Genomic DNA, 26,562 nt, shown 5'->3' on the forward strand with positions numbered 1-26,562 from the left:
TCTTTTGTAGAAGACTACCAGTGTACTCATTCTTAGCACTGATAATTATCTCTCAACATCACTTTTAACCATGCAAGTACTGTACTGTCATGGAGCTGATGTTACATTGCTATCATCACGGCCACCATTCAACATTTATTATATTTGAACTTTGAATTTGTTTCATAATTCTGATCTTAAGAATACTGGTCCATGATTTTGCTGGCCTGTTCTTTCTTTAGGAACTTTGTTATAAATTTTTTCGCAATTTACTGTTAAAATATTGACATATAAAATGTCTTTACTTTGTACATGATCTGACTGCACACACTATGTATCACCTAGCAACCATCCATTGGAGAACCTGAAAACTATCGCCTAACCTAAGGGGGGGGGGGGGGGGGGTGTAAAAAAACTGCACTCCACAAGTTTTCTGCTGTCAGAGTTGCTGCTTCCTCTGTGTAGTGCACCCCTGCCGTTTGACAGGTCCTACAATTCCCCACCCCATAACAAAGGTCAAGAAATCTACAGCCAAGTCTCGCACAGAATAGATTGAGTCTCTAGTTGAGACCCTACATACAACTCCAAATCAAAATACTCCAATCATGAACTGTAAATTGTAATCTCTGCTTGTGCCCACAAGTGAGGCTAGTGGTCTTCACAACCACTGCCAGCTGCCCGAACAAACCGACGATGGCCTCCGGATCAAAGCCTCCCTAAAGGGTTCTATAAGTACCTAACATTAGAGCTCCTGGTAACATAAATCCTCCCAATGTGTCTGCATGGACCCCACTGATGGAGCAGCCACTTGTCCATTCACAAGGTGTATGGGCAAGGTCATACAGCCACAGTCCTCACACTGATTCTCCATCTTCAGCAATGTGAATGTGTTACCCGCCACCGAATCTGCGGTGAGAGCAGATCCCACACAGTGGGTACACTGGAGGGTGCTTCATTAGCAGAGTCCATGGATGAAATGCATGACATCTGAGACATCCCATTTGACATGCCAATTTCTCCATTGCTGCTACAACCTGAAGCAACAGCTCGCAGAGGGCTGACCACAGCCAACATGCCTCACTGTCTTCAGTTTTTTTTGCGAACTGCCGTACGATGGAGGAGAAAATGCCTGCAGGAGGGTGGTGTGTGTGTATGGGGGGGCTGCATGAGCGTTGTGTGGAACCTGAGGGGGAGTGGGGGTAGTTTACATCATTTGTTTCATAAATATTTAGTTCAGACACATTACTGTTAGACACCAATATTAATAATCAACGCAACACTAATTCGAATGAGCTTCAATTCACAACAAAATATCAACATTTTCATTATCAAGTTCCACAATCACATTATAAAAGCTAAGTAACTTGTTATTATTTCCAACTGGGTACTTACATTTCAAATGCATCATCATAGGAGAGGCAGTACTTCTTCATCATATAAGCAATCACAACTGCTGGGCTTCGAGACATTCCAAAGTAGCTATAACAGAACAAAAACCTGTTTGTTATTGTTGGAATAGGGAGCTCTCGATGAATTTTAAAAAGCTGATGTAGTTCATTGGATGAACTACAATACCTATATAGTCAGTCTCTCTCTCTCTCTCTCTCTCTCTCTCTCTCTCTCTGTGTCTGTCTCCCACCACCAGTGTGTGTTTTCAGTGTATTAGCTGTGGAGAAGCACTTAATTTCTATCTCGTTGGTTGGTTAAACAACGAAGGAGGTAGTGATATCCAACAAGAATGTGCTCGAATGGGGCATGTGTGTAGGAATCGTGAAAGCAAGACACCAAAGGCAATACTGAGCTGGAAACCGATTTATGGAGAAGTAAAAGTATATAGGTCTGATCGGTTCGTAGGTTAGAGTAAACAAGTGGTCTCCCAGGACTCAGCCATGGTGAGAGAAACTCCACCTGCATCCAGCCCCAACCAACCCAACTAAGGGTGAAGACCAGTAAAGAGTAAAGAATGCCTCCTCATCAAGAGATATAGAACAGTAAAAGCAAAAAGGCTAAAAATATAATGAGCACCCATTTAACTACCAATAATAAAACACGATAAGACAGATAGTTAAGGATTCACGTCCATGTCCCTTGGGGCTCTGCATGCAAAGGGGGGAAGGCACTTACTGTGTCCCACTCCCCGATTCACCACAGACAAGGCATTAAAGAAGAGGATAACACCCACTAATCAACAGAGTTCTACTCCAAACATGCCAAAAAAGGATGTGGCAGGAAAAGACACAAATCACCTAAATGCAATTAAAACAGAAAATGCAGGGATTGCAGAAGCAGCAGCCAAAGGAGGTAGGATCATGGTGCCCACCTTGACACAGCATGCAGCATGAGAGACCTCCAAATACAATCACTCTGTCTCCACCCTGAAGGCAGTTTAAAAAACTGTATCTGAGAATAAAAATAACTGTCAGCGAGAAAACAGAGAAACAGTTTAAGTGTCTGTGAGTCATCTGCCAACAAGGGAGGCAAAGAAGATCATTCTCAGTTTGGAGAGCCAGGAGGAGGGATCATTCCACCATGATATGAGCAACTGTCAATAAGGCTCCACAACCACAATGTTGGGGTTGCTCATTACATACAGTAAAACTATTTGACAAGCAGGTATGACAGATGCAGAGGCAAAATACAATGACAGGTTCTTTATGGGATGAACGGAAGAAAGAGTGCCACGAATCAGTAGTCTCCTTGGTAGTGCAGAATTTATTAGAGGGTGCAGTAGCCTACCAGTTGTTCCATCTTGAGATGAGCAGAGGCCTTAACCGCACCTGCAAATCTGCACCTGGGAATGTAAAAGTGAATAATGGGAGAGGGGAGGAGTAATTGCTTCTCTAGTCACCCAGCCAGTTCATTCCCTGGAATGCCCACATGACTTGGGACGCAGAGAAAGGCAATACGATTAAGTTCAGAGAGGTCAGGGATAGTACATGTCACAGTGTGATACCTCACTGAGAAACCAAGCAAATTCAGGTCCTAAGTAAAATTGCTAAGCGAGTCGGAAGCTTCTATCCAGTCACTTGTTGATGAGTCCGGTGTGGCATTAAAAGACGACAAAAGGGAAGTTGAAGTTTTAAATTTCATGTTTAAGAAATCATTCAAGCAGGACCATTGTTTGAGTGTCACATAGACTCTCATATAGAGGACACAGTACTAGGCAATCTTGCTGTTGAGGAGCAACTGAAAGAGTTGAAAGCAAATTAGTTGTGTGGTCCAGGTAGAATCCCAGTTCAGTTTCACAGAGAGTACTCTTCAGCACTGACTCCTCAGCTTGCATTTATCTCTCACATACCAGAAAGTCCCAGGATAAAGAACGGACCTGCAAAATTACCAACTGATATCCTTAACTTCAGTTTGCTTTAGAATTCATGAACACATTCTCAGTTCACATATAATAAATGTTCTTGAGATGGAAAAGATTCTGTCCACAAATCAGCATGGATTTAGAAAGCATGGTTCCATCAAAACAAAGCTTGCTCTTTTCTTGCACAATATGCTGCGAACCATGGATAACTGACAACAGATATACTTCATATTCCTCGATTTCCAGACCGCGTTTGACATGGTGCCAAACTTTAATCTGTTAACAAAGGTATGAGCATACTGAAAAGGTTTCCAGATAAGTGAGGACTTCTTAAGTAATAGCACCCAGTACATTGTCCATGAAAGCGAGTGTTCATCAGAGACAAGGGTATCATCAGGAGCGCCTCAGAGAAGTGAGATAGTACCGCTCTTATTCTCTATGTACATACACTAGTAAACCCAGCGATGCTTTACAATTGCTAAATATGTATGGGGATTGCACATTCATCCTAAACTACTACTCCCTCTCTCTCAGTCCATGATCTCTTCCCACCTCGTTTCGCCCATCTCCTCTGCTCCTCTTCCCCTCTCTCACTGTCCCTCTCCTCCCCCTCCCCCCAATCTCTCTGATCTCCTCCTCACCTCTCTCTCTGTCCATTTTTTCTCCCTCCCCGTCTTTGTCCATCTCCTCTTCCCCTCTCTACCTGATCCTGAAACTTGTTTATTGTTATTTGCAAACGAGATCTTGATTGGGAAAGGAAGTCACTTCATATGAATGGGTAAATCGGTTGGGACCATTAACCTCTTGATCTAGAACAATGTGCGAAACTTGTGGTCCAGAATTCGGACCAACTGTGATGATCACAAGCCTGACCCATGACATGAGTCATGTGAAATGGAAACCTGACGGGCCCAGCCTGTAGTATGATGGTCGCAACTTGTGATGTTACCTCCTACACACAGCAGAGATCAGACTTGTGATAGTTCTCATCATCACTTTGTATCACACCCAGTTACATGTTATTGTCGGTCACGTTCGCACATCTAAATATATGTCGTTAAATCTTAAGGACATATCCCCCTAAAATATAAACGTTGTGAGGAGAACAGAGACTTATTTTGATACTTCCACTGCCAACAGTGACATCATCCATCCTGTATGACAAAATGCAGGTAGATTAGTTATTGAGGATGAACCACTGATGAAGGTCAATGCCGGAACCTTGGATTTGAAGGGCAAGTGGTTGACTCCAATTTATTGTGAGAATTTAAGGAAAGTGTGGTTCACCTGTAAAGGAGACCACATATAGAACACTACTGTAAGAAATTCTTGAGTGCTGCTCATGTGTGTGGGATCCCCGCAAGCTCACACTGAAAGAAGATATCAAAGCAATTCAGAGGTGGGCTGCTAGATTTGTTAACGGTAGGTTCGATCATCATTCAAGTATTATAGAGATGCTTAGTGAACTGCAGTGGGGCTCCCTGGAGGGAAGAAGATATTCATTTCGAAGAAACCTACTGAGAAAGTTTAGGAAACCACCATTTGAAGTTGACTGCAGAATGATTCTATTGCTGCCAATGTACATTTTGCACAGGGACTATGAAGATAAGATAAGAGAAACCATGGCTCATATGGATGCATACTGACAGCTGTTTTTCCCTCACTCTATTTGTGAATGGAACAGGAAAGGTCATGACTAGCAGTGGTACAAGGTACCTTCCACAAGGTAGGGCAGTGGATTGTGGAGTACTGTATTTACCTGATTATAAGACGAGATGAGATATTGCAGTCTGTGTTTTGCACTTGCTCAATCACAGCACTCTGGAGCAGTTGGAGGGGGAACAGTGCTACCACTGAGCCGTGGTGTGCCTTTTCTGGTATACCACCTCTTGGCCATGACACTGTCGATTACCCCGCTGTACTAGGATCTTTGCCTTTGTTGTGATCTTTTGGGTGTTTGGCACTCAGGGCAGTTGGTTGGACTCGATACGAGGCGCAAGGACATGCCTGCGTGGACGAAAGAGGAGAACATGCCTCCTCAGCCAGCAGTGGCACAGCGGGTCTACTTCATAAGGCGGTCACAAGTTTGTTGTGGACCTGCCTGATGTCAACTCCAGGCGATGTTCGTCGCATTGCTTTGGTGCCTGTTTTCTTGGAGAGACACATCCCTGGAGACCATCTCGAACAACGCTCTCCATCAAAGGTGTAGGTGATTTTGGTGGCTTTGTTTCGTTGAATGATTTGCGTTGCAGCGAGTGTACTTGTTGCTCGGTTGCCCTAATGTACATGTTGTTGAAATAAGAGCAGAGGGCAGAGTGTGTAACCACATGGAGACTAGCAGTTACTATTTCTTTTAAAAATCCACTGGCTGGATTACTATTAGGAAGCTGATTAGCTCAGAGGTGTGTGTGTGTGTGTTATATTTTGGTTTTTTGGGACAGTATCCAGAAGTTTATGTATTGTCTGTATGAGATTTTCAGTGTATTTTGATTGCCATCAAATTGACGTCCCTCATATTTTGCTGTAAAATTTGAGTCACTTCTACTGAAAGCACTTACTCAGTTATTAGTAAGGACTCATATTCTGCAAAGCTAGTCATTTGTACGTAGTTCCTTCATATACGTACATTTACTTGAAAGCACTCACTCAGTTATTAGTAAAGGCTCGTATTCTGTAAAAAGCAATCATTTGTACATAGAATTTTATATGCATGCATTTATTTGAATTCACTCACTCAGTATTAGTAAAAGAGAAATTGGTTCTTAATTTATTTGTTGTTTATTGATCTCTTAACTTATATTAATTGATGTTTGGTTGGTGTTTGCCGTGTCTTCTGTGGTCTGTTTGTTTTCCAGTTTCCTGCGAGTTGGGGTGTGTGGGAGCGGCGCCACGTTCCGCTTCATTGCACAGAAGCTGTGACGTGCCGTCTAATGGGAAGTGTCTCCCAGTTGGGCCCCGGGGTTTAGGTGTTGTTTTGGATGGCTGGTCTGATGCTTTTGGCATTTTAAGTTAAGTCACCTTTTGCCAAGGGCAGCCTGGCATCACTGCACATTTGGTAAACATTTAACATATTTCATGTATATTAAAAAATTATATTGGTTTTTTATTTGCTTGGGAATCAATTGTGCCCAATTGTAACTTGTTGCGCTGCTTGTGTTATTTGGGTTCTTAACGTACTGGTGTGTGTTTCATAAATCAATTTCATATTGCAAATTATTGCTCTTTTAAATAAATTGTCTGGGTCTCATTTCTTTAGATCACTTTCTGATTGTAATTTATTGTTCCTTTAAGTATTGAAATCTCTGTGGCTCATCTCTTTAAGTCAGTTTTTGTAATTCTAATTTGCTGCCTTGCTTGAGAAGCAAGGTATCTGTGATATTTTGGTATTGTCTTAAAGATGGCCACATGTTGATTTTCTCTTACGTATTTTATAAATATTGTCTTTTAATAAATTGTTAATTTATTGATTTGGCGGTTGTTGTGTTTAAGGAGTCACATTATAGGGGCCTTGACCTTCCATGCTAAGTGTACCCCTCATCCCGACTTCCTCAGTCACAACCAGGCTGACAGAACTACAAGAGTGCAGGGAGGGGAGTAGTAAGCGGCCAGCAAATCATATCATGTTGCCAACCACAGGAATCTATACTGCATACTTTAGCTATTAAGGAACATCTGTTTGTTTAAACTGAACTTTATGCGAATTCACTTGCGGTCAGAATTGAATTGACTTTGAAATTGAAAAAAATACTCAACAATAGTATTCATTTTTGCAGAAGATGGTAAAAGTCAGGATGGGGATCTGTGAATTCTCACCATGGCATATGATGGGAACGAAAGGTGATGTAAGTCAGCTGCTGGTTTCATGCAGCCAATGAGAGAGGGGCGGGCAATTTGGGAGCAACAAACATTGTAACAACCTCATGTCAGCACAGAAGCTAAATCTGATGCGCATTCAGATAAAAACAGCTGTGTTCTCATATCCCACGTTAACCACAACCTCACCAATAGTAACATGTTTGGAAGAAACAAATATTTGCGATAACAAAGATGTAAATTTCACTGCTATGCTATTAGGATGATGATGATGATTAAAATAGTGATACCACAGACAACAGGATTAGTAAGTGAAAAATGTAGAAACAAAAATGTTTCACAAGTTACTGTAACCCATTTCTTTTCATTTATTTTATTCTTCCTTGTATTACCAGAAAGTAGAGAAACAATAAATGGCTTACATTTAAAATACGTATAATGTCAACTTTTTAAGCAGATACTTTATGTCACTAAAACAGTTGGTAATTCTGATTTGTCAAAATATGTTTTTCTCTGGAAGCCTTTTGGAAAAAAGGGGTCATTTTATAATCAGGGTCATCTTATACTTGGGTAAATACAGTATAGTTGTGGATGAAGATGTAGACGAATAGCCTAGAGCCTGCTCATTGAGTCACTACATATTAAAATGCAGTCAAGGGAGGCCTGTTTAACAAAAATGGGGGCTCTGTTAATGGCCATCAGCTCGAGCGTAAAAACACTACATGTTTCCAGCAATGAATGGTGGTGTTGAATGGCAGAAGTAACAGCATAACCCGCTCTACCCGTGGTTTTAGAGCCATCAGTGTGAAAGGTGGTACCACTGTGATACTCCTGACAAACTGAAATAAACAGACACTGAAAGGTCAATAGGGCAACTGAGACTTTAGATCCTTGAAACAGATGGGTCCTAATTCATGGTCTGGGTACCAACCACGGATAGGGAACATGATGAGCGTATTCAAAGGTTAGACAGAGGTGCTGCAAGGCACATTACAAGTGGTAATCCCATTGAATTGTGGGTGTCGGGGGGGGGGGGGGGGGGGGGGGTGGCCCGGTGGCCCCACGCATGCAAAAAGATGATGATTTGTTGGATGATTAGGAAATTGTCAAATGAAGATTACATAAATGAGCACAGGTTTGCACCATCAGAACTGAAGAAGGAAGATCCCTGCTTCGGCAACGAGACTGTTTACAGAACTATTCCAGAAGGTGCCAGGGTTTCAGTCGAAGTTCACAATGGTGGACTGGATCTAAATTTCGAAGCTGAAGTTGCCAATGGGCCATACATCTGGCAATCATAGTCCAAGCGGGGCTGGAGAATAGTGTGGTCCGCACCCCCAAGAGATGTTGGCAAGGTAGCAGACAGTGTTAGCCTTTTGCTTGTAGCTAGTTTTCAGTTGACACACATGGGGCAGTCGAATCACCTTCTTGTCAAAGAGCAACCCCCGCCCGCACCAAAAAAAAAAAAAAAAAAAAGACTGCAACAATGACAAAAGTGGAGTTCTGAGGTAGATGGACTGGGGCATGATGACAAATATGCATGCAGGAGAGAATAGGAAACCATGGGAATGGGTCCAAGCAGAAGCCTGTTAGATGGCACCTTGGAGCTGGTGGTTGACCCAAGCTTCAGAGTGAGAGCTGTATCAAATGAGCACTGCAGGACGCCATTTTCTTGGACCTGTGCAGAGCTGAGTGAAGTACTAACTCTAGCCCATAACAGCCAGCAGGATAAAGACTGAAGAATAAAAACTGATAAGGAGCCTCAAAAGCTCCAGTCATGGAAGTTAAGTAAAATAAGATGGTGCTAGGTGGAGTTGTATGCCTCACATAGGTCAAAAATGAATGCAATGAGGTGTTAACATTGGTGTTTAGAAAAAGCATGTCAGACTGCTGTTTCCAACCAAACAGGATGGTCAGTTGTGGATCATCTCTCCTGGAAAGCACACTGACAGGGGGACAACAGGACACGAGACTTGTGGACCCAGTATTAACGACAGGTCACAACCCTTACAAGCCTTTGCAGAGCACATTGATGAGTCTTATCAGCCATTAATTGTCAACGGATGAGGTATTTTGCACAGCTTAAGGAACGGAATGATGGTACTATGTCACTATTGTGATGGGAAGACACCATCGAGCAAAATACATTCGAACATCATGGAGCTGTTGAGTAACAGTCAGATGTTTATAATCTGACTGTAAATGAAATCGGGGCCTGGGACCATATCATGAAACAAGACAAGAAGCTGATGCAATTCTTAGTCAGTGGGGGGTTTATTACACAATTCAGCATGCTGAGAGGCGATGGAGAGGGGGATGTCCACAGTTTGTTGCTTATGCATTTGGTAGACAGCTGTATAAGAAGAGGATGCGGACATTGTCATGAAGTGGGTTGCAAGTTGTTGAGCGCAAGCTGATGTGTCCGTACAGAGACCATATAAAAGGAAGAGACCCAGTGCAGCTGTGGATCTTTGGCAGTCCAGAAGAATAAGGAGCTTGGCCCACACCTGGGGTGAAGAGGCATACATTCCCAGGAGACATAGCACTCCCAGCATTCCCCCTTACTGTGTTTAATTAGATAGAGAGCCTGAACATAAAGTCTCTTTAAAATGAAGGATGTCACCTGAAACACTGCAGGGTTCTATGTCAATCCTGAACAACTATTGCAATGTATTTGGTTGGTTGATTTGGGGGAGGGGACTAAAGAGCGTGGTGATCGATACCATTGGATTAGGGAAGGATGGGGAAGGAAGTCAGCCGTGCTCTTTCAAAAGACCACTCCAGCATTTGCCTGAAGCAATTTAGGGAAATTCTGGAAAACCTAAATCAATATGGATGGTCGCGAGTTTGAACTGCCATCCTCCCAAACGCAAGTTCAGTGGGCTAACCACTGCGCCATCTCGCTCAGTCTCTCTGATCTACCATGACACCAACTTGCAATGGTGGGGGCCTGTAGAAAGGGAAAGCAGTTCCAGCAGTGTGGGCGATCGTGTCAGATTGTCTTGCACAACCTCAACAATGCAGACTGACTGAGGGGATGACAGCTGGCTCTGTCAAGCAGCCAATGTGGTAGTTGGCCCATGTGGTGGTAGCAAGAAAGCAACAGGATCACTGGAAAGTGATCCACATCACCAAGATTTTCACACATGGACCAATGCAATGAAGCCACGAGATTGGGAGAAAAGATTGTTAGAGCGATAGCACCAGCAGCAATGTAGTGGGTTGGAGTAAAATCATTGAGAGGCAAAAGATCACAGTTGGTATGAAGCTGGTCAAGAAGAAGGCCCCAACTATATGAAGTGGAAACCCACCGCCCCACAGGTGGTGGTGCGCACTGAAGACCACAAGTAGGAGAAAAGGTGGGGAAAGCTGTTGGATTAAGGTGGGCAACTCAACGTAAATACGTGGCCTGGCTGGAGATAAGTAAACATTGCAAATGGTGATCACTGAGGTCATTTACACCTGCACCACTGAAGCTTCCAATGTGGCACAAAGGGGAATACACTCACTATAATCATCTACAGGAACCAACATACAGATCACTCCAGACGCCTTCTCAGGGCCAGGACAGTTCCAAAAGAATGCACAATAACCAAAGAGCACTGAGAAATGGTCATCAATGAAGCACGTTTCTTGTAGATCAACACAAATTGCAGAAGAGTAGGAAATAAGGTGTTGCAGTTCCAGCAGGTAATGGTAATATCAGCAACAGTTCTACTGAGTTATCATGTTATGGGTGTCAGGTTATGCATGAAGGGACCAGAAGGACCTGTCACACCCCAGGATCACTACCTGTCATTGATGGTGATAGAAAGACATCAGTGAGCATTGGTTCAGAATCCGGTGGTTTGTGGGGATCAGGTGCCTTCAGGGTCACTTAAGTAGCCTTGTCCTCCTCCTCCTCCCCTGAGAGTTTTGCTAGGGCCTATCCGCAATGAGTGTGGGGCAGATGAAAAGCAGGCATCCTATGAACCCTCAGGTAGCACTTCCTCCACCTATTTGCTGGTGTCGGGCCTCTGTTCTGTTGGTTTTCAGGGAGAAGGACCCAGAGAGGAAGCCCCGTCATCAGCAGATGCCAGAGGAGGAAGCTACTTTTCCAGCCAGGTGCACTAAGTGTTTCCTGAAGATCATGCAGCAGGAACCACAAGAGACGACAGACCTGGACATGGATGTGATTCTATGGGTGCCATGACAGCAACGTCTTTAGCTCCACAAGAGGGGTGGATGGTAGGTGAACTGATTTGGAAAAAACTGAAATAGTTGGGAGTGATAGCTGTGACTTTTGCATAATTGGTCAATGATCAGCAAGTGCGAGCATTCTTATTTTTTTGTGCCTCAGTATATGACGGGGTCAATAGATTTATATTCTTGTATGTTCTTTTTTTTTTCCTTGAAGACTGAGAAAACTGGTGAACATTGTTCTGTGCAAACTGAAACATGAAGGTGGTTGTTCACAAGAATTACATTTGTGGAGTGATCATTCACAGTTGCTGCATTTTGAGTCCACCCTGCAGTGGCATGACGTACAACCAAAGTGTAAGCATTGAAAGCACCTCATGAGTGATCGGACATAAGGTTTCACTTCACACCTTTACGCCATGACTACCTTTTTCCATGAAGAAATTCCATTCAAAGGCTGAGATAAAGGCTCCTGTTTCTGTTCGATTATCCCAGAACCTTTTCAGATGTGCCCGATAAAATGTATGTCTCACCACTTAAGATTAGCCCATAGCTCTGCACTTGTTTGGGGCATAAGGTCATTGTAGAAGATAATCCCCTAGACCATATTCAAAGTTTTATGAGGGGACAGTGGTCACTTGTATGTCACCCAGACATTGATATGCCAGAACAACAGAAGACTGCGACACAGAGGAGGCTCTAATCGAGAGTGATCCATTGCGCATTGTTCTCAACGACTCTTACTTCTACAAATTTATCTTCAACATGTACCACAAAAATTAATGGCTTTGTTGTAGTAAAAGTATCCCCACAAGTTCCAGTACACACTAAGAATTGGATACATTCTGTTGCTCCCAGATGTTTGGTTTGCCCCTCTTCCTTTAGGGTAACCAGAGTAGGAAAAGTAGTAGGGTTACATCTACCCATACTGAAATTTCTATGCCTGTCTGATGAGACGGCCACATCAGAACAGCCATTGTTTTGGTTTAATTTAATATGTTTCATGTACAAAACATCTGCCTTATGCCAGCTACTCTGCTCAAGGGTTCTCCCCACAGGAGTCATCTAGCCACAGCAAGGGTCACCTGGCACAATAGCCACTGCCGCAGTAAGAAGGGAATCCACTTCTTGGCATCTGTGGGGAGCTACCAGCTCATGCAGTGTGATGCCAGTGTTGTCAGGAAGCAACTGAATGGTACATAACAAAACCACTACTTCAGACTGGCTGCACCATAGACTTGAAAGTGCAAATCAGACCATGCGTAGTAGGTGCTATTTACAGTGTTCTTCCCCAGTCCGTCCACACTACCAAAAAAATTTGGAAAATGAAGGTCAACTCAGAATGGGGCCAAAAATTACTTCAGCCAAAAGATGATATAAAGTAAATGAATAAATAATCCAAGAAAGGAAAGCCAAACCTAGGGAATAGCGAGGTTGACATCAAAGGCTGTTACCATTAGATAAAGAGTACGGGAAGGAAAGATAGTCAACAAATGACAGACTGCACCACAGGAAAGGAAACAGGTGCTGCAATAGTTTGAGGGCCTTTGCTCATCACACACATACTGACAAAAGAGTCATGAGCCACCTGTGGGAAATTGCAGCCTGGTGTATGTGCCTGTCAACAACTAAACTATACAATAAGTGGTTACTGTTACTCCATCCATCATTGTATCCCACCCAGGACTTTCCAGTATTGTATTTACATAATTATGTGTTGTTTTGAGTCATATCATACCTAACATAAATTTACATAGCTATATCAGCAGACATAGCTGTCGTGCTCTAGTGAGTAGAACACTAGACTCTGGCACTGGAGAGCTCAGGCTCAATTCTGGATAGGGACAGGGATTTTCCCCTCATTCCAGTCCCTCCAGAATAGCCTAAGGTTCGCTCAGCCTGCTGTCAAAATGAGTACTGGGGATATTTCCAGGGGATGAAAGGCAGCCAGGGAGAGGCACCTGCCACCCATCCCCTGCCCAGTGTTGTGGCAAATAGAAAGGCTGCTCTCTACCTGAGTCAGGCCAATAGTCCAGTCGCAGGCCTGCACCACAAACTTTCTACCTTATCAGTGTACACACACTAATTGTTATGCCTACAGTTTTTTACAGCAATCTGGCAATTTTTTAAGCAATCTAGTCCTTCACAGTTCTCTCGATCAGTGTTTCCTGGTCCACTTGTAATTCTCACTCTTTTCTTCTTAAAAAGATACCGTGTATATACATAGCCTTGTGTTTCTTGTTATTACTTACACTGAGACACAGGGGGACAAGGATGGAGCCTCCATGTGTGCATTCTCCAAGTTGAGGGTGTCTGCATCCCCTGGAAAGATCGCAATTTAAAGCAACACCCACTTCTCCCACGTCTGGAAAACGAAGTGAAATGAGAGAGAGAAATAGCGCTTGTCACTACCAACCTTGATCACTGAATGCATAAAAGTCAACGGAATTACCAAAAATAAATAACTAATACTGTCAAAACTTTGCCACACACATGAATGGTATATACTGTGCATGCTAGAAATGCACCAAGGCAAAGGTGAAATAAAACCACACATAGGGGGAATGCATTAAAGTATAGAAACTTTACACCCTAAATATGGCAGCGCAATCTCCACAAAACCTGATACTGGCATAGCATCAATGAACAAAACTGAATGCAACAACACTGAGCTATTAATAACTGAATGCAGCACATTCACCTCAGTGTCTATACACAAAATCTTTGGAGAGAGGCTTAAGCCTGACATTACTGCAGAATTTCTATAACAGAAAAACACACAGGAAGCTTGTTTGGTTGGTTGGATTGGAGAGGAAGGGACCAAACTACAGGGTCATCAGTCCCTTTTTTCACATTCAAACAGGTTGCGGAGTAAAGTCGTTCCCCAAACAAGCCTGGGAAGTAAAAATGGCGGAAAACTAAGTAGGAAACACACTGAAAGAGAAAATGAAAGAGGTAAGACAAAAGGGGAGAATAAGCATCAAAAGGAAAAAAAACACATGAGAAGGTATTAAAAGAGCATAGCACATGGCCTGGGCTGGCTGATCACAAGAAGAAAAACGAATGAGCCAGCCACTCTGTAACACACTAAAATCTCCAGCCTAAAAGACAAGGCCAGAGGAACACAGAGGGAAAAGACTAATACCAATGTGAACAAACTGTACAGAAAGAGTGAGAAAGACTTTAAATGGAGAAAGGGCAGAGGCCTGGGAGAGAAGGCCAGATGCCTACCATTAGATTGTGTGATAAAAACCCCGCCTCATGAATAAAATGTAAAACTATATCAGCTATTGAGGCATTCTCTCCCAACACCTTAGGCAGTATGGCAGGAAGGTTAAAAATCCACTGCAGAGTGGCTAAAGTTGGGCAGTCCAACAAGATGTGGACGACAGACAATTGGGAACCATACTAACACTGAGGTAGGTTCTTGAAACAGCAGAGGCAACTATGAGTCAGCTAAGTATGGCCATTGCAGAGCCGGCATAGGGCAACAGAGTACCTGCGAGTGTCTTGCACAGATGAGCACCACACATTTGTTGTCTGCATGACAATAGGTAGTTTATTTGGTGCATTGAGAGTGCGCCATTCACCATCCCAGATCCCGAAAACTTTACAGTATAAGACCGATTGGCGATAAGTCTCCGGAGGGCCGATCTCCAGAGTTGGTTTACTGGTGGCTTGTTTAGCCAGCCTGTCAGCAAGTTCACTGCCCAGGTTCTCAACATGTCCTGGGCTGCAAATGAAGGCCACTGAATGTCCACTGTTTCCAAAGGCATAGAGACACTCCTGGATAGTTATTACATAAGTATGGCAATGGAAGCACTGGTCGAGAGCTTGTAGGCTGCTTAAGACGTCACTACAGATGACGAAGAACTCACCTGCACAGGAGCGAATATGCTAAATAGCTCGAGTGATGGCTACCAACTCTGCAGTGAAAACACTGCACCCATCTGGCAAGGAGTGCTGTTCGGTATGTCCAATGTGAGCATAAGCAAAGCCAACATGACAGTCGACCATTGAGCCATCAGTGTAGACTATTTTTGAGCCCCAGAACTCGTTGAGAATAGAGAAAAATTGCTGGTGGGGCCTCAGGTGGAAGTGAGCATTTTGGGCCTTGTAATAGGTCCAAACAATGCTGTGGCTGAGGCATGGACCATGCAGGCATATGTCAATGGACCTGTAGGAAAGGTGGTAGAAGGAAAGTATCGAGTGCAATAAGAAGTGGCCGGACACGGACTGCATTTGGAACCCCCAATCTGGGACACGGTTGCGGGAGGTGGATCGCAGTGCTAGGGAAAATGCAATGGTAATTTGGACAGTGAGGCGAACTATGGATGTGGGCAGTATAATTTGCAAGCAGTTGTTGTCACCTGATCCACAATGGAGGAACGCCAGCTTCAACGAGGAGGTTGTTCACTGGGCTCATTTTGAACGCTCCTGTCACAAGTCAAACTCCACAGTGGTGTATAGGATACAGCAGTCGCAGTGCTGAGTGAGAGGCTGAACCATACGCCAGGCTCCCATGGTCAAGACGGGACGGAACAAGGGCCTTGTACAGCTGCAGCAGTGTAGGGCAATCAGCACCCCAGTCAGTGTGGTTCAGGCATCGAATAATATTAAGATGCCACCAGCACTTTTCCTTAAGCTGATGGAGATGGGGAAGCTCAGTTAAGCAGGCATCAAAGACCAGTCTTAAAAATCGGTGTAAGACCCCACTACATTAAGTAGTGATGAACTGAGAGCATGATCTAGCTCCCTCAGGGTAAAGGCGGCATTGTATCACTCACAATTTGGAGAAGAGAATGGTATCGCCCAAGCCTCCTCCGATCGTTTCCGATGGAAGAGGGCAGGGTGATAGTGGGGAGAGCTCAAAACTTCCGCAAAATGGCAGCCCAAGGTGTTATAGATAGCAATAGGGTCCACGATGACATCATCTGCTACTGTCATGCTGGAAATTGGCAAATGGACCTTGGTCTCAGGGAGTCGTCATAAATTGGCCCACATGACAGAGGGAGGGGTGGAACTGTTAAAAGAACTAGTGAATGAAATCCAGCTAGATTTTTTCTATCCCAAAGAATGCGACAAGATCCGCGTTGCCGGAAACCAGGTTTCCTGAACAGCAATGCAAAAAGCAGGTGTAATGCCTAACAGGTGTCATAACTCAGCCAGGTGTGAGAAAAAAAAAAACACTGCAATTCCACTGGAGGATGATGCTGGCTGTCGTCTGGGAAGGCAGAAAGGGACCAAGGAGGCAGCTTTTGCCTCAGGGTCACCTGCCCCCAGCAGTTGGGTGTTGATATCCAGGATCACTGCGTTTGAAGCATTGGCAAGATGGATGTCCTTGGGAGATGCTAGAATCTCCACTTTCCTCGGACGTGGAACTGTTAAGGAGTGGTGGCATGGGGGTCACAGGAGTTCCAAGTTTCTAACCAATATTCTTCTTGGACTGTCTGCCCCATCGCTGCTCTTTCGGGGTTTGCCTGGAGGGCTTCTGGGACGTAGCTTTAGGTACAAATGAAGACCATGAAGCCCTTCGACCAGCAGCTTTGGATCCTTCAGCCACTGGCTGGTCCACTTTTGCACAGGGGGAGACTTCAGAATAGAGTCCCAAGGGATACGAGCCGGAGGAGCTGTTGCTTCTCTACCTGATGTCCCTGGCATTTGGGAGGGTATTGCTCTCAAAGTAGGTGCTTTGGGAGCAACAGAAGAAGAGGTGCCCCCAAACGACCAAGAGAGCAGATGTATTCAGGCACCCTGGAGGGCCCATTGTACGAGGAAGAGACATGGGGACTACTGTTGCCAGTGTGAGTGACGTCGATGTAGCAGTGGCACATGAAGAGGTCAAGCGAATGGGGTGCAACAATTCATATTCCGTTTAGACTACAGGTAGGTCAGCCAGTCCAGGGTCCTTTACTCATTTATTTTCCACTCCTTTTGGAGTACCGTGCAGCCCGGTGAGCAGGGGGAGCGGTGCTCTCCATAGTTCACACAGGTGGGACGAGGGCCACATACACTATTTAGATGCAGTTGACGTCTCAGCATGTGGCACTGAAATTGCAGCAGGAAGACATGTGCCTGAACTTCCAGCACTTAAAGCACAGCACAGAGGAGGGACGTATGGTTTGATGTCACAGCACTATACCATCACCTTGACATTTTCAGATTACGATTCACTCTCAAAGGCCAAGATGAAGGCACCAGTGGCAACCCTGTTCTCTTTGGGCTCGCTATAGACACACTGGACAAAGTGAACATTCCATCATTCTAAATTGGCACAAAGCTCATCATCGGACCACAACTGAAGGTCGCGATGAAAAATAATTCCCTGGACCATGTTGAGGCTTTTATGGTTAATTGTAAACCAGACATATGCTGCTATTAGAATAATAAAAACAATATTCTGCAGACGGTTTGATTTTAGAAAGGTCAGACTGATGACCTCAGCAGTATGTCCCTTAGGAATTAACACACATTTGAACATTTAGAAAGGCCAAATAGGTAGACTACCTTAAAGGTTTCAAAGCAGAAATAAAGAAACTCAGCTCAAAACTGGGAAACTACAAAGGTTCATAGAGATTCTCCCAATGTCTTCCAAGAGACATACTCTGTTAGGCTGCAGATAATATTTTATTTTAGGCCTCACAGATGAACCAAAAGACATCCTGAATAAACACAAAGCACTGTACATACAAGCAAGACCCTTTTGATGAAAATATTATCTTGTATGGAACTGCACTAATGGAAATGTTCAGTGAGACACAACAGAAGCACAATGGCCTGGAACTTAGTCAAAAAAGCTCAACTGTGATCCACAAGTAGTGGAATAAATGTCAAAGGTAACACCAAACCAAGCTGCCATCAACTCCTCCTAACTAGATAGTCCAACAAAAGATGAAAAAAGCCCAAAATCAATAGATGCCTATAGCAAGATTCAAATTACATTGAGCTATTTTCCTTGAAAGAATTCATCCTATGACTAAACTCAAAGAAAAATGGAAAAGCAGCAGCAGATATTGACAACAACATTGTGCGGAACAAATACAACAGTCAAACAATGGATCCTGGACCTTATCAATCACTGCCTCAAGACATGCGAGGTCCCAAAGACGTGGGAGGGGGGAGAGCTGGTTAGGGGGAGAGGTGGGAAGGGGGTCAGAGGGGAGAGGGGGGAGGTGGGGGGAGGTGGGGGGAGGCGGTGGGGAGGTGGTGGGGAGGTCGGGGGAGGTGGGATGAGAGAGACGTAGTAGCATTGTTGCAGTTAGGGAAAGAAACAGAGTCCCTTATGAACTATTGCCTGATATCACTCAGTCACCTATATAAAATGTATGACTGACTGATACTGAACTGCAAAGCAGGCATCAAGGACCCAAGGCTCATCTGCCAACGGGCTGGTTTCAGACTACAAAAATATTGCAGCAGCCAAATCTTATCCCTTACTGACCACATAGAGGAAGGATATGAAAAACAAACAAATAATAGGACTAGACTTGGTTGACCAAAGCTATTCATATGACACAGTGAACCACAGGTTGATCATGACAGAACTATATGACAAACAATTATTTACTAGCTTGTAAAATTCACTGAATCACTCCTGCAAAAATAATATGTTCTATGTCACACTGGAGGGCAGAAAGAGCTAATGGCAACAACAGAAAAAAGGGTTCACGAAGCATGTGTCCAGGGCCCTCTCTGATACAGCCTGTATACCAATGACCAACTGACACCACGTTACACGACCCACTTCCCTTATGCCGGCGATCTGGTCATCACAGCTAAATGGAAGATTTTTGAGGTTGTAGAAGAAAACCCAGAATGTCAGTATACTACCACAAAAACACACTTAAATCTAATGCTGCAAAGACACAAATCAGCGACTTTCACCTTCGCTCAAAACAAGCAAACTGAAAGCTGACTGTAACATGAAATGACATCATCCTGGAACACACAAATAAGCCATCATACCTGGGCGTTCAACAGATCGGAGCGTGGAATGTCAGATCCCTTAATTGGGTAGGTAGGTTAGAAAATTTAAAAAGGGAAATGGATAGGTTAAAGTTAGATATAGTGGGAATTAGTGAAGTTCGGTGGCAGGAGGAACAAGACTTTTGGTCAGGTGAATACAGGGTTATAAATACAAAATCAAATAGGGGTAATGCAGGAGTAGGTTTAATAATGAATAAAAAAATAGGAGTGCGGGTAAGCTACTACAAACAGCATAGTGAACGCATTATTGTGGCCAAGATAGACACAAAGCCCATGCCTACTACAGTAGTACTAGTTTATATGCCAACTAGCTCTGCAGATGATGATGAAATTGATGAAATGTATGATGAGATAAAAGAAATTATTCAGGTAGTGAAGGGAGACGAAAATTTAATAGTCATGGGTGACTGGAATTCGTCAGTAGGAAAAGGGAGAGAAGGAAACATAGTAGGTGATTATGGATTGGGGCTAAGAAATGAAAGAGGAAGCCGTCTGGTAGAATTTTGCACAGAGCATAACTTAATCCTAGCTAACACTTGGTTCAAGAATCATAAAAGAATGTTGTATACATGGAAGAATCCTGGAGATACTAAAAGGTATCAGATAGATTATATAATGGTAAGACAGAGATTTAGGAATCAGGGTTTAAATTGTAGGACATTTCCAGGAGCAGATGTGGACTCTGACCACAATCTATTGGTTATGACCTGTAGGTTAAAACTGAAGAAACTGCAAAAAGGTGGGAATTTAAGGACATGGGATTTGGATAAGCTGAAAGACCCAGAGGTTGTACAGAGTTTCAGGGAGAGCATACGGGAACAATTGACAGGAATGGGGGAAAGAAATACAGTAGAAGAAGAATGGGTAGCTCTGAGGGATAAAGTAGTGAAGGCAGCAGAGGATAAAGTAGGTAAAAAGACGAAGGCTAGTAGAAATCCTTGGGTAACAGAAGAAATATTGAATTTAACTGATGAAAGGAGAAAATATAAAAATGCAGTAAATGAAGCAGGCAAAAAGGAATACAAGCGTCTCAAAAATGAGATCGACAGGAAGTGCAAAATGGCTAAGCAGGGATGGCTAGAGGACAAATGTAAGGATGTAGAAGCTTATCTCACTAGCGGTAAGATAGATACTGCCTACAGGAAAATTAAAGAGACCTTTGGAGAGAAGAGAACCACGTGTATGAATATCAAGAGCTCAGATGGCAGCCCAGTTCTAAGCAAAGAAGGGAAGGCAGAAAGGTGGAAGGAGTATATAGAAGGTTTATACAAGGGCGATGTACTTGAGGACAATATTATGGAAATGGAAGAGGATGTACATGAAGACGAAATGGGAGGTAAGATACTGCGTGAAGAGTTTGACAGAGCACTGAAAGACCTGAGTCGAAACGAGGCCCCCGGAGTAGACAACATTCCATTAGAACTACTGACGGCCTTGGGAGAGCCAGTCATGACAAAACTCTACCAGCTGGTGAGCAAGATGTATGAGACAGGTGAAATACCCTCAGACTTCAAGAAGAATATAATGATTCCAATCCCAAAGAAAGCAGGTGCTGACAGATGTGAAAATTACCGAACTATCAGTTTAATAAGTCACAGCTGCAAAATACTAACACAAATTCTTTACAGACGAATGGAAAAACTGGTAGATGTGGACCTCGGGGAGGATCAGTTTGGATTCCGTAGAAATGTTGGAACACGTGAGGCAATACTGACCTTACGACTTATCTTAGAAGAAAGATTAAGAAAAGGCAAACCTACGTTTCTAGCATTTGTAGACTTAGAGAAAGCTTTTGACAATGTTGACTGGAATACTCTCTTTCAAATTCTGAAGGTGGCAGGGGTAAAATACTGGGAGCAAAGGCTATTTACAATTTGTACAGAAACCAGATGGCAGTTACTAGAGTCGAGGGGCATGAAAGGGAAGCAGTGGTTGGGAAAGGAGTGAGACAGGGTTGTAGCCTCTCCCCGATGTTATTCAATCTGTATATTGAGCAAGCAGTAAAGGAGACAAAAGAAAAATTCGGAGTAGGTATTAAATTTCATGGAGAAGAAGTAAAAACTTTGAGGTTCACCGATGACATTGTAATTCTGTCAGAGACAGCAAGGGACTTGGAAGAGCAGTTGAACGGAATGGACAGTGTCTTGAAAAGAGGATATAAGATGAATATCAACAAAAGCAAAATGAGGATAATGGAATGTAGTCAAATTAAATCGGGTGATGCTGAGGGAATTAGATTAGGAAATGAGACACTTAAAGTAGTAAAGGAGTTTTGCTATTTAGGAAGTAAAATAACTGATGATGGTCGAAGTAGAGAGGATATAAAATGTAGACTGGCAATGGCAAGGAAAGCATTTCTGAAGAAGAGAAATTTGTTAACATCGAATATAGATTTATGTATCAGGAAGTCGTTTCTGAAAGTATTTGTTTGGAGTTAGCCATGTATGGAAGTGAAACATGGACGATAAATAGTTTAGACAAGAAGAGAATAGAAGCTTTCGAAATGTGGTGCTACAGAAGAATGCTGAAGATTAGATGGGAAGATCACGTAACTAATGAGGAGATATTGAATAGGATTGGGGAGAAGAGAAGTTTGTGGCACAACTTGACTAGAAGAAGGGATCGGTTGGTAGGACATGTTTTGAGGCATCAAGGGATCACAAATTTAGCATTGGAGGGCGGCGTGGAGGGTAAAAATCGTAGAGGGAGACCAAGAGATGAATACACTAAGAAGATTCAGAAGGATGTAGGTTGCAGTAGGTACTGGGAAATGAAGCAGCTTGCACAGGATAGAGTAGCATGGAGAGCTGCATCAAACCAGTCTCAGGACTGAAGACAACAACAACAACACAACCTGGGTACATTACAAATAAATATTTATATCTGAAAAGATGGCACGGAAGGAACTAACTGCTGCCACTAACCTCTGATGTACAAACATCACAGTGAGAAGACCCTTCAAAGTTGCAGAAAAAAGTGACTTACTGAGAAAACTGGCTAACAGCAAATGGGGACCTCGACCAAAGGGACTACAAATTCCAGCCCAGGCACAGTACTTCTCCATAGTGCAGAATGTGCTTCCCTGGTGTGGTCGTGATCTGTACATGCCAAAAAGGTCAAATAAGGTCAAATAAAACACGTCAGCTAATAACTGGTTGCATGAAATCCACATTGCTAAATAACCTATACAAAGCAGCCAGACTTACAAATCTCAACTCCTGAAAATATGGTTACAAACATACTGAGAAGTTTAAGCATAATCTCAATGAATGACACACCATTTGGAGATTCCTGTGAACCTTGTAGACTTAAATCCCACGAGATTCGTGAACAAAGAACTCATCGAGCTTTCAAATGACTGTCTGGCACTACAGAAGATACCCAGTGACAACAACTTGAGTTTGAAGATTTGGATGAGCATGAACAGCATCAGAATGAGAAGAGTACTAGTGAAAACAAAACTGATCAAGTGTGACATTATAAATGCTCATGATAACAGATGTGATTGTGGTGAATCTCAGGATATGGAACATCTCCTCACCTGTCCTAACTGTCCCAGTAAATACACCTTCAAAGAATTCTGAAAATAAGAAATTACTGAAGCACATAACAGTGCACACTCACCAATGAACAAGTACTGCACCATCCTCTTGTCCAGCCTTGATAAATTCAAATGTATCCTCAAAATAACTCAAAAGATCTTCACGGGGGTTGTCTGTAACTGAAATACGCACATAATTTAGTAAATCCAATGATGTATAAGAAATAAATTATTAATACAGATAAATATTTATATCTGAAAAGATGATAAGGAAGAAACTCACTGCTGCCATTAAAACTGCGACACCAGGAAAGACAGCAAATAACAATATTTTACTTATTGTACAAGTCCATTAAAGCAGGAAGAATACATTATTAATTTTCTATGTCATTTGTGGGTATACAGAGTGTGTAATTCACTACACAGAGCTGTCACCTCTGGCAACAACAATGGCTGGTGCTCAACAGCTAGGTTGTTAGTACCCTTACAAACATTAATAGGAACAAATTTGCTTGAAGTGTCATAATACTAAGAAGTCTTACACAAAAAGAAGCATTCTGTCTCACAATCACCGGACATTTCACACTAAGTCACATGTATTAAGACAGCATAAATGTGGGCAGATGTTTGAAAACTGCCAATTAAAACAGAAGAAAGATAAGAGGAAAGCTCAAATAATTATACATGGATATGTGACTGGCTGATCACTTACAACAAACATGGATAAGCCAGCCACCCTGATAATACATTAAGAAACTTCTAACTAAAATTTTAGGGGACAATTTGGACATTTCACAAAACTTTAAAAGTAGTAGCAATTTTTTTTAAATTTTCAATTAAAATAGATGGCAAATGCATCAGAAATGAGCTGCTGCCCTCTTGTCTGAATATAAAACACAGTCTACTAAAATGTGGTGCACCACGGTCTGTATGATCCAAGTATCACACATTGTTAGCCCTCTATCCTCTCACTAGTCACAGGGCTGTGTCCTACGTGGAGACAGGACCTCATCCCATCTTCACAGCTGGAAGTCTGCGTTGTAGACTTCACTAGATGCAGCTGCCACTTCCAACCACTAGACTTCCCATTGATGCACAATTCTGTACCTCAACAGCATGTGTGTGTGTGTGGGGGGGGGATGGCAATCACAGAGCTGGTTTGAGGAGGGGTATCAGAATTGCCTCCATCCATAAGTTGAGAAACTGGCCTGTCTGCCATATCAAATAAAAACAGTGTATTCCTTTTATGCCATTTTCAAGATCTGCAGCAAACTACATCGGATTTTGTCGTGACTGGATGAAGCATCACAAGCCTCCAACTGTGATGAATCCAAGTCCTACATGGAGAATAGGCAGTTGTAGGACTAAGAATTCTTGGACCTGAAGTCCAACTCACTTCTCTCCATGGTGGCATGGGAACAGTGGAACACTGGAACTTGGCTGGCAGTGTGAGTAATCACTGCAAAATGCTATGCCATTGTCTGGGCAACATATTTGGGAACTGTTTGAAGACAACCCCTGTTTTAGCACCACTCCTACAGGTAACTGACTGCGTTTACGAAAATTCCTCCTGAAGGCTTCCCATATTTTCATAAAACAATTTGAGCAGTTGAGAGATTTCAGGAATACTTTTTATGACCTTTTCTTGCCCTCCTTGATTATGTGTCGAGCCCTGGCTTCTACTAATCGAAAGGCTGAGTGGTTTTCTGCCATTGGGCAGAATTTAAATCATCACAAAGCCATATGTCTGATTGCTGAGTGGCACTCTTTGGTCCACCGAGGTACAGGTTGACTCCGAAGATGACCTGAGGACTTTGGGATGGATAAATTAGCGGCATGGTCGATCACTGATGTGATGTGGTCCACCCATTCTTGGATGCTGCCTTTGTGTACAAACACAGCCACCTGGCAGAACAGTGTCTAGATAGCTCTGCTGATCATCCATTATGGTGGTGTCCTTTCAAGAATTGCTTCATTCAATAAGTGAATCTAATGTGGGAAGAGGCCACTCAAATGAAGGTGATCACTGACTTCCCACTGGGCCGAATCCGCGAGGGCTGCGAGCAGAAAGAGGTCTACAGCTAACGGTGCCCAGTAGCAGCGTTGAAATAAGTAGGATTGCCTGTGTTGAGGATGCGAAGCTCTTGTGACATCATGAGACACTATAAATCTTGAGCCCTAAAAATACATTATGAGCATTGCAGTTTCCCAGTAGGAGAAATGGGAGTTGTTGTACAAGATCTCTGAGAGCCTCAGAATCTATTGCTCCCTGTGCTGGTAAATGCAGAGAACAGAGTGTAATCTGTTGACCCAAATTAACTTCAATGGTAACTGCTCAGTAACGAGAGACAGACTAGAGGAGTGGTGTGTGTTATTGACAAACACAGCGAGCACTCCTTTGTCCCTTTCCCCAGTCAGATCATCCTTGGGGTCGAGGGTATAATCCCATAGCACAGGGGCATGAGTAGCTTTAAAACATGTTTCTTGCATGCAGAAGCACAGGGGGTGTTCTTGTGCTACGAGTTTCAGTTACTCCACTGCCTGCAACGGGTGGAGGCTGTCTTGGGGTGAGATGATTGCCACAGGCATTCATATTTCACTGGCTCTGAAACATTGGAACCGTCAAATAGAATGAGATCTGCATGATCTGATGATATAGAACCTGGCTTCTTCTGACACTTGTCTGCAAAAGAAGGTTTTGTAGGAATGACTTAGGCAATGGTAGTGACAGTGCTGGTCTGTTTACTGGAGGTTGCCATTTAACGTGCCAGAAGCTCTGCCACGTTGGTAACCATGGTCTTTTCTGATGTTCTGGGGAGATCTATGGACTCCACAAAAACATCACTTTTACAACTGGGTTGACACTACCAACCCCCATTTGTGTAGAGGCATCAGCTTTCAGAATAGGCTTTTTAAGAACTGAAGTGAAAGAAGTAGTGACTGTGGGAGGCTGCATGGACTTGAAGATCATTTTTGCCTGACCATACTGGTAACACTTGATTGTTATCAGTTCCTGCATCTTCATTTCTTCAAGACAGAAGCAGCAGTCCTTATTCCAGACAGGATGATCCCAAAGCAATTTACACGGGTCGAACAGAAAGTAATGCACCACATTTATTTTCTTCAGTTAAAAACAATGCTACGAATGCAAAACATTATGTATGTATTATTTGAAGTCTCCTGAGTGAGCACACCAAGTTTCTGTCACTTCTGATAGATAGCATAGCTGCAGGACAGTTTCAAAATGGTATCTGTAGGTGATGGACATTACAAGCAATGTGCTGTCATTGAATTTCTCACTGCAGAGAAAGAAAACTGTGGAGAATATTCACAAACACTTGTGCAAAGTCTGTGGAGCATCTGCTGTCGACAGAAGTAGTTTTAGTCACTGGGTACAGGGACAGATGCATTATGACTCGAGAAGACATTTCGAGGAGGATGATGATGATGATGATGTGATTCACACAGTGAAGCACTGGCTCTGCCACCAGGACAAGGGTTGGTACCGACATGGCATGTATGCCCTTGTTTCATGGTGGAAGAAGGCCATAGCATGGGATGGAGATTACGTGGAAAAATAGGGTGTGCAGATAAAACACCATTCTTTCATGTGTGTAATTCTCATTATGTTCAATAAAGCAAAGTTGAAGAAAAAAAATGTGGTGCATCACTTTCTGGGCAACCCTCGTACATACTTTGGAGGAGATGAACAAATGACTCATTTGTGGGTGGCTTTACCACATTTGCCATAAAT

The 26,562-nt window shown here is 43.1% G+C and overlaps 1 protein-coding gene across 1 annotated transcript in view; it reads right to left on the reverse strand.

The window, feature by feature from the left end:
- LOC126298559 (dual specificity protein phosphatase MPK-4-like) overlaps positions 1-26,562 on the reverse strand; it is a 132,909-nt gene that overhangs the window by 69,975 nt on the left and 36,372 nt on the right. Inside the window, exons 4-5 of the mRNA XM_049989918.1 lie at positions 22,892-22,988; positions 1,372-1,458 (exon numbers count right to left, since the gene is read on the reverse strand). Coding sequence (XP_049845875.1) covers positions 1,372-1,458; positions 22,892-22,988 — 184 coding nt within the window. The remainder of the gene's footprint in view (positions 1-1,371; positions 1,459-22,891; positions 22,989-26,562) is intronic.

This window comes from Schistocerca gregaria, chromosome X, assembly GCF_023897955.1.
Source record: "Schistocerca gregaria isolate iqSchGreg1 chromosome X, iqSchGreg1.2, whole genome shotgun sequence".
Classification (NCBI taxonomy): Eukaryota; Metazoa; Arthropoda; class Insecta; order Orthoptera; family Acrididae; genus Schistocerca; species Schistocerca gregaria.